The 13,328-nt window shown below is 52.2% G+C and overlaps 1 protein-coding gene across 2 annotated transcripts in view; it reads right to left on the bottom strand.

Annotated features, from left to right (window-relative positions):
• Positions 1-13,315, bottom strand: part of ZNF324 (zinc finger protein 324) — a 21,614-nt gene extending 8,299 nt beyond the window's left edge. Inside the window, exons 1-5 of one of the 2 annotated variants that reach the window (XM_054462957.2) lie at positions 13,184-13,270; positions 12,803-12,987; positions 11,122-11,248; positions 10,600-10,716; positions 8,369-9,759 (exon numbers count right to left, since the gene is read on the bottom strand). In XM_054462957.2, coding sequence (XP_054318932.2) covers positions 8,369-9,759; positions 10,600-10,716; positions 11,122-11,242 — 1,629 coding nt within the window. In that variant the 5' untranslated portion in view covers positions 11,243-11,248; positions 12,803-12,987; positions 13,184-13,270. Of the gene's footprint in view, positions 1-8,368; positions 9,760-10,599; positions 10,717-11,121; positions 11,249-12,802; positions 12,988-13,183 lie in introns of both variants that reach the window. The other variant, XM_054462960.2, reaches the window with a different exon arrangement.
• Positions 13,316-13,328: the final 13 nt, after the last annotated feature.

Below are 13,328 nucleotides of genomic sequence, written 5' to 3'. Positions count from 1 at the left end.
GGCGGATCATGAGGTCAGGAGATCGAGACCATCCTGGCTAACACGGTGAAACTCCATCTCTGCTAAAAAATACAAAAATAAAAGTAGCCAGGTGTGGTGGCGGGTGCATGTAGTCCCAGCTACTCAGGAGGCTAAGGCAGGAGAACGGTGTGAACCCGGGAGGCAGAGCTTGCAGTGAGCCGAGATGGCACCACGGCATTCCAGCCTGGGTGACAGAGCGACTCTGTCTCAAAAAAAAAAAAAAAAGTAGTATTAAAGTTGTGATTTGATCAAATGCTTAGAGGCATTATTACCATTTTAAGCAATGTATGAATATTTGGAGGCATTTTAACTCTTTAAACTTTTTTAAATTTTTTATTTAATTATTTGAGACAGCGTCTCGCTCTGTCACCCAGGCTGGAGCGCAGTGACACAATCTCGGCTCACTGCAATCTCTACCTCATGGGTTCAAGAGATTCTCATGCCTCAGCCTCCCGAATAGTTTAGTTGGAATTACAGGTGCATGCCACCACACCCACCTAATTTTTGTATTTTTAGTAGAGACAAGGTTTTGCCATGTTGGGCTGGTCTCAAACTCCTGACCTCAAGTGATCCGCCTGCCTGCCTTGGCCTCCCAAAGTGCTGGGATTATAAGTGTGAGCCACTGCACCTGGCCTGAGTGATATTTTCTTTTTTAGTGTTTTTTTTTTTTTTTTTTTTGAGATGGAGTCTTGCTCTGTGGCCCAGACTGGAGTGCAATGGCGTGATCTCTGCTCACTGCAATCTCTGCCTCCCAGGTTCAAGTGATTCTCCTGTCTCAGCCTCCTGAGTAGCTGGGATTACAGGTGCCTGCAACCACGCCCGACTAATTTTTGTATTTTTACTAGAGACGGGGTTTCACCATGTTGACCAGCCTGGTCTTGAACTCCTGACCTCAGGTGATCCACCCGCCTCGGCCTCCCAAAGTGCTGGGATTACAGGCATGAGCCACTGCGCCCGACTGCCTGAGTGATATTTTCTAACAAATTTTCTACTTCTCATCCTGGTGTGAGCTATAAGATGACTGGTATATGGTATGCTATCAGTCATAATTATGATTATTGAGTTTTTGGCCACAAAAAATAAAATGACCAATTTTTTTTTTTTTTTTTTGACAATCACATCTTTAACCATGCCATTTTAAGTTTTGCCCTCTTACTTCTTGGGGAATGGGACTGCCTCAGTTGGAGATCTGGAATGATCGAAGATGTCTACTCAAGCAGGATTGCATTTTTTTTTTTTTTTTTTTTTTTTTTTTGACACAGAGTCTCGCTCTGTTGCTCAGGCTGGAGTGCAGTGGCATGATCTCGGCTCACTGCAAGCTCCGCCTCCCGGGTTCACGCCATTCTCCTGCCTCAGCCTCCCAAGTAGCTGGGACTACAGGCTCCCGCCACGACGCCCAGCTAATTTTTTGTATTTTTAGTAGAGACAGGGTTTCACCGTGTTAGCCAGGATGGTCTTGATCTCCTGACCTCGTGATCCACCCACCTCGGCCTCCCAAAGTGCTGGGATTACAGGCATGAGCCACTGCGCCCAGCATGGGCTGCATTTTTTAAAAATGAAAAATGTGAATCTGCGAGTCAATGCCTTTGAATTTAGCTTGCACAAGGATTGGTTAAGAATATCTGATATGCCTCCCTCAACTTCTTTTGAGACAGGGTCTGGCTCTTTTGCCCAGGCTGGAGTACAGTGGCACAACCCACCTCACCGCAGCCTCTGCCTCCTGGGCCCAAGCCATCCTCCCACCTCAGCCTCTCAAGTAGCTGGGACTATAGGTGCATGCCAGCTAATTTTTGCTTTTTTTGTTCTTGTTGTTGAGATGGGGTTTCATCATGTTGCCCAGGCTGGAGTTCTCTTCAACATGGTTGTAGGGAGTCCTTTATTAGATGGCATTTCTCATAAACAAAATCTCCAGGTTGGAGCCCTTGATCTTTGATATTTTTGTCTCCCAGGAGCTCACATTAAGGAGAGCTGGTTTGTAGGTTCCTTCATTCAGGACCATTGGAAAAGCCTTAGGCCACGGAAGGTTAAAAGTTTCTGTAAGCTTTGTAAATTGATTTTCTATTGCCTTATTTGTACATTCCAGCAGTCTGGAAGACTGAGAGTAGTATGCAAAATGGAAATTCTAAATAACCAGCCATATGTTAAAGTAGATTGAATTGTTTCATCAGTGAAATAGATTCCTTGGTTGCTGTGAAGCTTCAAAGGAACTTCCCAAGAAGGAAGAGGACAAACCTTTTTTTTTTTTTTTTGAGATGGAGTTTTGCTCTTATTGCCCAGGCTGGAGTGCAGTGGCTCGATCTCGGCTCACTGCAACCTCCGCCTCCTGGGTTCAAGCGATTCTTCTGCTTCAGCCTCCTGAGTAGCTGAGATTACAGGCATGGGCCACCACACCCGGCTAATTTTGTATTTTTAGTAGAGACGGGGTTTCTCCATGTTGGTCAGGCTGGTCTCGGACTCCCGACCTCAAATGATCTGCCGGCCTCAGCCTCTCAAAGTGCTGAGATTACAGGCATAAGCCACCGCGCCTAGCTGAGGACAAAACTTAAAATGTCCATGGTTAAATATGCAATTGTCAAAAAATTTTTGGTCAATTTTTTGTGGCCTAAAACTCAACATAGGCCAGGTGCAGTGGCTCACGCCTGTAATCCCAGCACTTTGGGAGGCCGAGGCAGGCAGATCACGAGGTCAGGAGTTTGAGACCAGCCTGACCAACGTAGAGAAACCCCATCTATGTAAAAAACTGGCACAGTTGAAAGGCAGAACATCTAGAGCTTTAAAAATCAAGAATTCCAGGCTGGGCGCGGTGGCTCATACCTGTAATCCCAGCACTTTGGGAGGCCGAGGCGGGCGGATCACGAGGTCAGGAGATCGAGACCATCCTGGCTAACATGGTGAAACCCCGTCTCTACTAAAAATACAAAAAAATTAGCCAGGGGTGGTGGCGGGCGCCTGTAGTCCCAGCTACTTGGGAGACTGAGGCAGGAGAATGGCGTGAACCCGGGAGGTGGAGCTTGCAGTGAGCTGAGATCGCGCCACTGCACTCCAGCCTGGGCAACAGAGCGAGACTCCGTCTCAAAAAATAAAAATAAATAAATAAAATGAAGGATTCCACTTTAAAATGGAATCCTGAGGCCCCCACAAGATGGAAATACCACAGGACAGGGCTGCGTTTCCACAGTGCACCTCACTGCATGGACATTCCCTGAGGCTGGTGGGAGACCCAGCACCAATTAGCCCACTCTGTGATCTGTGATCGGCCCATCTCCCAAAGGATTCTTACCCCTTGGTGATGAGTGTTTCCATAAGTCTCCAAGTGTTCAAACCATGCTTTTCTTATTTAAACATGCAAAGGAATTAGTACACCCTGCAGTAATAACCACTCACTGAAAACAACTGCTATCAGCCACCACCAAAACTGCAGCCCTTGCCAGTAACTTGCCAGCCACTGCACACCCTAAGATCATGTTCTTTCATAGAAGAAAGTAACCCTTGGTACCCGCCAAGCCAAAAGGTCAGAGAACTCAGTGTAAAAGAGATCAGAGCTTTAGACATAAGATAACTGCCTGCTACTCTTAGGACTCCATGAGGAAGACAGAAGACTCCATAAAAAAAAAAAAAAAAGATGTATGTGACACTTTACTGTGTTCCTCAAAGGGTCTCAGAGACATTAGAAGACTCCTCTAGATTTCTTTATGTGGTATCAAAGATAGCTAAAGGAAGAAAAAGTAGAAGAAAATAGGAGAACAACTCTAAGCCAATTTGGAGAGATTATAAGTTTTTCAGAAGGCCAATAAAACTTTACATCATACCAACAAGAAAAGAAGCAAACAAAGGGACTAAACATATGTAAAAAGGAGTTTCAGTCAACAGAAAAAAAAAATTCCCAGAAACAGGCTCCAAATGAGAAAAAGCAGAAAGGTATTTTTCTTAAAAAAAAAAAAAAAAAAAAAAAAGCCTGAATATCAGCTTTTAATTAAGCTAACATCTGACCATAGAATTCACTTTATTTTATTTACTTACTTTTGTGACGGAATCTCACTCTGTCGCCCAGGCTGGAGTTTGCTGTAGTTTCATAGCTCACTGCAACCTCCGCCTCCCAGGTTCAAGTGATTCTCCTGCCTCAGCCTCCCAAGTAGCTGGGACTACAGGCATGCACCACCATGCCTGGCTAATTTTTGTATTTTCAGTAGAGATGGGGTTTCGCCATGTTGGTCAGGCTGGTCTTGAACTCCCAACCTCAGGTGATCTGCCCACCTTGGCCTCCCAAAGTGCTGGGATTACAGGCATGAGCCACTGTGCCTGGCCTATAGAGCTCTTTTTAAAAAACCTTTCAAATATCTTATCAGAGTATAGCCTGCACAAACAGAAAGTAGGCCTCCCATCCAATTTGTCTGGTTTTAGAACAAACATTAAGTTTCCTATTGTGCACACAAATATATTAATTTAGGAATTTCAAAAGATCTCCGTTTTGGCCATTGCATTTTAGGGTCATCTCGAGTGACCTGGGTCCATTTACCTAAGTTTTTGGAAATAGGATCTCCATAGGTTTCGAAGGGTGGGGGGTTTGCTCCTTAAGGGAAAGCTCAGTTTTGATGAGCAGTTTCCCATAACTGTAGAAATACCTTTTCAAAAGTGACCAAGGTTAGTACAGTATATTTAGACGAAGTGAGTTGCTTTGTGAGCATCACTCCTCAATGAGTCACCAGTGAGTCGTGATTCACTCTTTTATGTGTCTTGGAATCTATGATCACCTGTGTTGGCAGAGTGCTCAAGGTACCAGATGACCAACCTTTATGTGAATCTTCTGGCTGAGCTGAAAGCCCCTGAAGGTGTTCTTCTTGCAGAAGAAGCAGGGAAACCCTATGAGGCCACTATGCATCATGAACAAACATCCCGACACCTTCATAAATCTCTAGTCACCTAGAATTGGGTTTAGAGGGAGCAAGTGCCTCTTCACTTAGGGACAAGAGAACTGATATGGTTTGGTTGTGTGTCTCCTCCAAATCTCATGTTGAAATGTGATCTTCAATGTTGGACGTGGGGCCTAGTGGGAGGTGTTGGATCATGAGGTGTATTAGGCCATTCCTGCATTACTATAAAGAAATACCTGAGGCTGTGTAATTTATAAAGAAAAGAGGTTTAATTGGATCACTGTTCTGAGGGCTGTACGAGCATGGCTTCAGAATCTGCTCCTTGCTAGGTTCTCAAGAAGCTTACAATCATGGCAGAAGGTAAAGGGGGAGGAGGCATCTCACTTGGTGAGAGCAGGAGCAAGAGAGAAAGGAAGGAAGTGCCACAGACTTTTAAATAACCAAATCTTGTGAGAACTCACTATCTTGAGGACAGCACCAAGAGATTCATGAGTGATCCACCCCCATGACCCAAATACCTCTCACCAGACCCCATCTCCAACATTGGGGATTACATTTCAACATGAGATTTGGAGGGGACAAACATCCAAACTATAGTCTGGGGGCAGATCCCTCATGAATAGCTTGCCGCAGTGGCTGACGCCTGTAATCCCAACACTTTGGGAAGCTGAGGCGGGTGGATCACTTCAGGCCAGGAATTTGAGACTAGCCTGGCCAACATGGCAAAACCCTGTCTCTGTTAAAAATATTATACAAAAATTAGCTGACGTGGTGGTGCACACCTGTAATCCCAGCTACACAGGAGGCTGAGGCAGGAGAATCACTTGAATCCGAGAGGCAGAGGTTGCAGTGAGCTGAGATCGTGCCATTGCACCCCAGCCTGGGCAACAAGAGTGAAACTCCAATTTCAGAAAAAAAAAAAAAGTGGGCCGGGTGCGGTGGCTCACGCCTGTAATCCCACCACTCTGCTGCGAGGCCAAGGCAGGCGGATCACAAGGTCAGGAGATAGAGACCATCCTGGCTAACACGGTGAAACCCCGTCTCTACTAAAAATATTAAAAATTAGCTGGGCGTGGTGGCGGGCGCCTGTAGTCCCAGCTACTCGGGAGACTGAGGCAGGAGAATGGCATGAACCCGGGAGGCAGAGGTTGCAATGAGCCGAGATTGTGCCACTGCACTCCAGCCTGGATGACAGAGCGAGACTCCTTCTCAAAAAAAAAAAAAAAAAAAAGTGTGTGACACTCCCCACCTTGCTTCCTGTGTTGCCATGTGATATGCCAGCTCTTCCTTCATGTTTCATCATGATTGCAAGCTTCCTGAGGTCCCACCAGAAGCCATGCAGATGCTGGTGCCATGGCTGTACATCCTGCAGAACCATGAGCCAATTAATCCTCTTTTCTTTATAAATTACCCAGCCTTAGGTGTTCCTTTATAGTGACACAAAACAGACTAATAGAAGTACTCACCCTCATGCACCTTTCAGTTTGAAACAGAAATTAGTTACCATTGAAAAGACAAGACTGAGTTACAAGCAATAGGAAACAGCTGCAACTTTAAAATCATGGTATGTAGGCAGGCGCAGTGGCTCACGCCTGTAATCTCAGCACTTTGGGAGGCCAAGGTGGGCTGATCACTTGAGATCAGGAGTTTGAGACCAGCCCAGCCAACGTGGTGAAACCCCGTCTCTATTAAAAATACAAAAATTAGCCTGGTATGGTGGCGTAAGCCTGTAATCCCAGCTACTGGAGGGGCTGAGGCAGGAGAATGGCTTGAACCCAAGAGGCAGAGCCGAGGTTGCTCCACCGCACTCCAGCCTGGGCGACAGACTGAGACGCTTCATCTAAAAACAAACACGGTGGCTCACGCCTGTAATCCCAGCACTTTGGGAGGCCAAGGTGGGCGGATCACCTGAGGTCGGGAGTTCGAGACCAGCCTGACCAACATGGAGAAACCCTGTCTCTACTGAAAATACAAAATTAGCCGGGCATGGTGGTGGGCGCCTGTAATCCCAGCTACTCAGGAGGCTGAAGCAGGAGAATTGCTTGAACCTGGGAGACGGAGGTTGCAGTGAGCCGAGATTGCGCTATCACACTCCAGCCTGGGCAAGAAGAGATGCCTTGAGACTCCATCTCAAAAACAAACAACTGAACCATACCCTGGAATAGAGACAGGAGGCTGTGCTGTGGAGGTCCACACGGCTGTAAAGGAAACTACATCTATTTTAAGTTGCAAATGCTAATCTTTTTTTTCCCCCCCATTGAAAAGACCATTAATTTCCTTGGAGGTGAGGTCTCAGGTAGGGATGGGGCCTAGTAGGCTTAAGGCCACAGGAAGCAAATGACCCCCAGTCTACCCTTTTGTCTCTGCCATGCAGGCCCATCACACTGGGGTGGGGAGGTCCTCAGGAGGGTGTCACACATGGCCTTAGGTAATGGCAAGTAATAGGAATTCAGCTGTCTGTCCAGCCTCCAATTGAGGAGGCATAACAAGGGAAAGGTGACACGGAGGGGGTGGGGGTGGGGGCAGGGAGTGGCTACCAAATCCAGCAAAAATGAGCAGCTCCACCTTATCTGCTCTGAAGCTATCACTGTCCCCACAGGTGTAAAGGCTCCTCCTCACATCGACTTTGGTAGATGAGTCAGTGACAGGCCTTGGCCAAGCTGAGACTTGGACGAAAACCTGAACGAGTGCCACTGGAAAGCCATCATCCTAGATTTGTCCTTCCAGTGCTGAGAACCACAGGCATCCCTCTCCTGAGTCGGCTGTGTGACCCCAGGCCAGGCCCTCACACCTGGCTGACCAGAGCACAGCCCAGGAGCTGGCAGTGAGCACACATTGACTCTCATTTGGATCCCGTCTGTCAGCATCTGCAAACATGATGCTGAGTTGACCCAAAGCTTTTCTTTTTCCCAGAGAAGGAGGCTGACACTCACAGGCCACACCCTGATCCCCAGTCCCCTGTAGCCTCCTGTCTGCTGAGATGGCCCCCAGGAAGCCTTGAATAGAGGCCTCAGGGGGAAAATGTCCTCAGCGACCGTCTAGCGGCCAGTTTGTATGCAGACGTCATAAGTTTCTCTAGGCCACCCCTACCCCATGTCCGCATCCCCCTCACCTCAGCATCCACTTTCATAACACATGAAAGTGCTGCCTTTCACCACCATGCAGTGCTGCGTTTGTCGGCCTCCTATGGCCCCCAACTACAGCCTCAGCCCCACCAGAGTTCCAGCTGACATGTCCTCCCTCTGATGTTTCTGCAGCGTTACCTCTTTGAGGATGGAGGTGTGAGCTATGGCTAAACTGGCAAATCCTGTCCCCACCTGCAAATGGAACAACAGCCAAAGGGTCTCCCTCGTCCCTGACTGTCAGGCACAGAGCTTTTCCCCATCGTGGATCTGAAGAGCACTCGGACCCTTTAGCTGTGGAAGGGATTCACAGAAGGCCAAGAAAGGGTGGGGCTGCAACCTGTGACCTCAGACCTTCGCTGGCTTCAGGACTGGGCTTGGCTTCCCTCCCCGGCGCACCTTCCGATGATGTCCCTGAAGGAAACCCGGCCCCGGGGTGCAGTCTGGTGCTGCGGCATTGGTCTTCTCTGTGGTGTGGATCCTCTGGTGGTGCAAGAGGGCCGGGCGCTCACGGAAGGCGCGGCCACACTGCGTGCACACGAAGGGCTTCTCGCCTGTGTGAATGCGCCGGTGGCTGAGCAGCACGGCGCCCTTGGCAAAACCCTTCCCACAGTCCCCACAGCGGAAGGGCCGCTCGCCCGTGTGCAGGAGCTGGTGCTGAGTGAGGTTGGAGCTGCGGCTAAAGGAGCGGCCGCACTGGGTGCAGGCGAAGGGCTTCTCGCCTGTGTGCACGCGCTGGTGCAAAAAGAGCGAGGAGCCCTGGCTGAAGGCGGCACCGCAGAGCGCGCACACAAAGGGCTTCTCGCCCGTGTGCGTACGCTCGTGCTGGATCAGGTGCGAGTTGCGGCAGAAGCGGCGGCCACACTGTGCGCAGGCATAGGGACGCCCGCCCGCGTGGATCTTGCGGTGCTGGCTGAGGTTGGAGCCGTGGCTGAAGGCCTTGCCGCACTCGGAGCAGCGGAAGGACTTCTCGGCCGTGTGGATGCGCTGGTGCCGCACCAGCGAGGAGCTATGCCGGAAGGCTTTGCCGCACACGGGGCACGCGTAGGGCGTCTCGCCGCTGTGGATGCGCTGGTGCTGCGTCAAGTGCGACGTCTGGCTGAAGGCCTTGCCGCACTGGGCGCACTCGTAGGGCCGCTCCCCGGTGTGGGTGCGTAGGTGCTTGAGGAGGTCGGAGCTCTTCACGAACACTTTGCTGCACGCCCTGCATTCGAAGGACTTCTCCCCAGCGGGGAGAGCCTCGCCCAGCTCGTCCCAGGTCGAGGGCCTCTGGCCACCGAGGAGTCTATGAGGCTCCTGCCAAGCTGCACCCATTCTGCGATCCCTGCCACCACTGGCGGCCTTCAGGTCCGGGGCATTCCCGAAGGCTCTCCCAGGGACCTCCTGTGCACATGGCTTCTGCCGCTCAGGCGTCCTGGGCTGCCTGCCAGGCACCCGGTACTCTGTGAAGGTCTTTTCCCTGGGCCGGCTGCTCTTGGGGGGCCTGAGTGGGGAGGTCAGTCGCAGGCTGATGCTGGCCTGGTCACTGCCCGAGCCTAGCAGGAGCCTCTCCCAGTAGATCACCGACACCCCCGTGGGTTTCCTCTCCCGAGATGGGGAGGCACCCCGTTGTCTTTGCAGGCTTTTTACACTGTGGCAGGCACCGGCAACGGGGAAGACGCTAGTAGTCATCCCAGGTGGGGTATCTGGGAAAGCTCCTGGCCATTCTCCAGGAACATCTCCATCCTCTGTCAAACTCCAGGAACCTAAAGGCAGAGAAACGGTGGTTGCCTGGGGCATCCTGGTTAGGAGAGGACCAGGGCAGGCTGAGTGGACAGGCAAAGGGGAACCCAGGAGCTGGGAGAAAAGCTTAGGGAAAAAGAAGAGGTGAGGCCAGCTCTGCAGGAGGGACTGGGGTTTGGAGGAAGCATCTGCCCTGACAGGTGTGGCACTGACTGCAGTGGGGACTCCCATGATCAAGGCGGCAGCCCCCAGACACCCAGGATGTGAAACTGAGAAAAACTGAGCAGCTGCTGCGTGCCACCCAGGTCTCCACACTGGCTGTTCCACCCCCTCCCTTTCCATAGCTCACTCCCTTCTCCCCTGGTGCCCCGTCTCGGGCACCCACTCCCAAATCTGCTCTTGCAAAGACCTCCATCCAATGCTCAAGACTGCACTCCTGAATCCTACTTACTCACTGCGTCTCCCCTAGCACCATCAGCCCCACAAAGGCAGGACCATGAGTGTCCTGGTCAAGGCCGTGTCTACAATGCCCGCAAGCCCTCAAGAAACATTTGATGAATACAAAGATAAATGATAGGAGAAATAAATATCTATCAATAATGGCTGCTAGTTGTGGAGGGTTCAAGGCCACACAGCCCAGCTGAAAGTAGGCCCTTCTGTGTGAACCCAGCTGCTGTGCCCTTGGAGCTCTCCCTTCAAGGGCACTTATTAAGGCAGCAGCCTCCAAGAGAGGCTGATGATGGAAGAGAAAGCAGTCAGGTGGGAGGCAGGAGAGGAGGATGTGTTTCCAGAGTCATAAAAGCAGGGACATGGGCTTGGCCACAGGTTGGTCCTGAGTTCACCCCACCTGAGCTCCCACTCACCAGAGTTGAGCCTCCCGTAGGTGTTCCTGGCCAGGGTCATGTCCTTTCCACTGGGAACCCAGGGCTCCTCGCCACGCTCAAGTTGAATGACCACACGAGGTCGGGAGGTGGAGAGTCCTGTGAGGAGGAGCAGGTGAGAGCCCAGCCCCAGGTCAAGACAACCCACCTCCCAACAGAGAGCAGGAGTCAGGGCTTCATGGAAATAGACAGTTATCTGTGCAACTGGGAAAATCTAAAGATAGCACAGGGCAAGGGGCTCATAGGAATAGCTCATGCATCCCCAGAGCAGCAACTGTGCCCAGAGCACCAAAGCAACGGGACTGAGCCCAAGCATGAGAGAGGCCACAGCTGGACAGGGCAGCAGGGAGTGGTTGACCCAACCAAACTGCATGTCTACAGGACCAGATCCCTGTTCCACATGGCCCCGGCCAGATTTGATCCTGGTCATCAACCAGGAGGGAAGTGAAGAGGCAGTCCTGATTGTCACCAAGTGCACTTTTCATGGAGCACCCAGGGCCTTACCAAGTGAGGTCACAAGTGTGAAGTTTTCCAGCATCACGTGGCGGTACAGGGCCCTCTGTGCTGTGTCCAGGAGCCCCCACTCCTCCTGGGAGAAGTACACGGCCACATCCTCAAAGGTCATCAGGTCCTAAAATAGCAGGGAGATGGAGGTAGGCATGGTCTAAGGTATGGCTGTGAGCCAGGACCAAGCTCCCCATCCCAACAGTCACCTCCCCTGGTGTCCCTCCTTCCCTGGGTTTCACCCCGGGATTATCTTCAGGCGGCACTTCCCTCACCTGTCTGGGACCCCTCCCCTCTGCCCTCCTGGTCCAGGCCCCAGATGGCTTCTTGACTTCCCCACTGGCTACCCCCACACAAGCAGGCTAGAGCAAGCCCTGGCTGGGCCCTTAGCTGCCACACCAAGGGCAGCCCCAAATATCCACTCATGACTCAGCATGACCATTCATGACCCTCCCCAGATTTGCCCTTCTTGCTTTTGTAATAAGCAATGGTGTAAGTCCCAGCTGCGGACCCCCCAGGCATGCCCATCACTGAGACATTCCCCTGCTGCTCTTGCCTGACATTTCCAGGCTGCTCATCCAGCCTGAGGGACTGGATGATCCCCACCAGTCGTCATAGGGGAGCAGCCCCAAGAACCTGTGAACACAGAGGAACTCAATCCCTTCCTCCCTCCACATGGCGCCCCCTCCTCAATTTCTTTCTTTCTTTTTTTTTTTTTTTTGGAGACGGAGTCTCGCTCTGTTACCCAGGCTGGAGTGCAGTGGCGCAATCTCGGCTCACTGCAAGCTCCGCCTCCCGGGTTCACGTCATTCTCCTGCCTCAGCCTCCCGAGTAGCTCAGGCTCCCGCCACCACGCCTGGCTAATTTTTTTGGATTTTTAGTAGAGACCGGGTTTCACTGTGTGAGCCAGGATGGTCTCGATCTCGGCGCCCCCTCAATTTCTTTCCCACATTGCTGCCACCCTCTCCTACTCAGCCACCTGCCGAACTCCTCCCTTGATAGCCTCAGGCACCCCAGCCGGTTTTCTTTACCCTCAAGCTGTAACTCCACACGCCTGACTGCTCATCGCCTTCCTCAGTCCAGTTTATAGGCCATGTCCTCAGCCCAGGACACCAACAATGTCAGGTCCAGTGATATGACCAACCTGGGACATCCCAGATTCTTGATCTTTCCCCTGAAGGAAACCTACTTTCCTTTCAATTCTCCTTTCTATCTACAGCAGCTCTCTTCTTCCAGGCGCTAAGGCTGAACAACATGGGGTACTTAGTTCTTCAAACAGCCCACACCTGATGCATCCGCAGATCCACCAGAATTCACCTGGTCGCCCACCTCCACTGCTGCCCAGACTGTGGCAATCGGTTCTTCCCTTCATGCCGACACCCCTGCATGTCTGTTCTCCACGCAACAAACGGTGGAACCGTTTTAAAGTCCCAACTCAGAGGATGTCCTGATTCTGTTCAAAACTTCTATGTCGCCCGACGCCCTCGAGATAAAAAGCCCACCCCATCGCCTGATACTGCAGCCGCACACATCCCCTCTCCTCCAGCTCCACATCGACAGCGCTCAGTCCCAGAAGCACCTGGGCTTCGGCTCCCCTCCCAGGTTTTGCACACGCAGGACTCTCCCCTCGGAGCCTCCTTCAGGACCTCAGCCCCCTGGCTGCCGGAAGTCGGGAACTCACCAGTGCCCTGGACACAGGAGTTTGCACTGACCCCCGCAACCTCCCCAGGGCAGGGAGAGGAAGGACGACTAGGTGAGGTCTAGGAAGCGGCCTCCCTCCGTGGGGGCGCGGTCTGTGTGAGCAGAGACTCCCCTGCTTCCCCGGCGCGAGCTTGTCAGCGCCACCGCCGCCAGCGGAACCCGCAACTGGGAGGGAAGAAAGGCATGGACCACCCGGCACCGCCATCCCCGCCCGCAGCGTCCCGCGGCTGCCCCGCGCCTTAGCCTGCCCAGCAGTCATGGGTGCAGAATGCCCAGTGCGCTGCCGCCTGGGCTTCCGCGGGGCTGGAGAACGCGTGGTTCCCGCCGGGGCCCGACCGCCCCCGGGCCGACCACGTCATACTCGAAGATACCGAGGCTTGGGGGCGCGGCCGGCTGCTCGTGGTCCGTACCTTCCTGGCCGCCCGCCTCGGGCCCCGACCCGCGCGCCACAGCCCAGACCACCGTTGTGGCCTGACGCGAGCAGCCAAGTGACAGTCCCAGAGCCG

Source organism: Pongo pygmaeus, chromosome 20 (assembly GCF_028885625.2).
Source record: "Pongo pygmaeus isolate AG05252 chromosome 20, NHGRI_mPonPyg2-v2.0_pri, whole genome shotgun sequence".
In the NCBI taxonomy this organism is placed as follows: Eukaryota; Metazoa; Chordata; class Mammalia; order Primates; family Hominidae; genus Pongo; species Pongo pygmaeus.
This window is presented reverse-complemented; position numbering and strand designations above follow the sequence as displayed.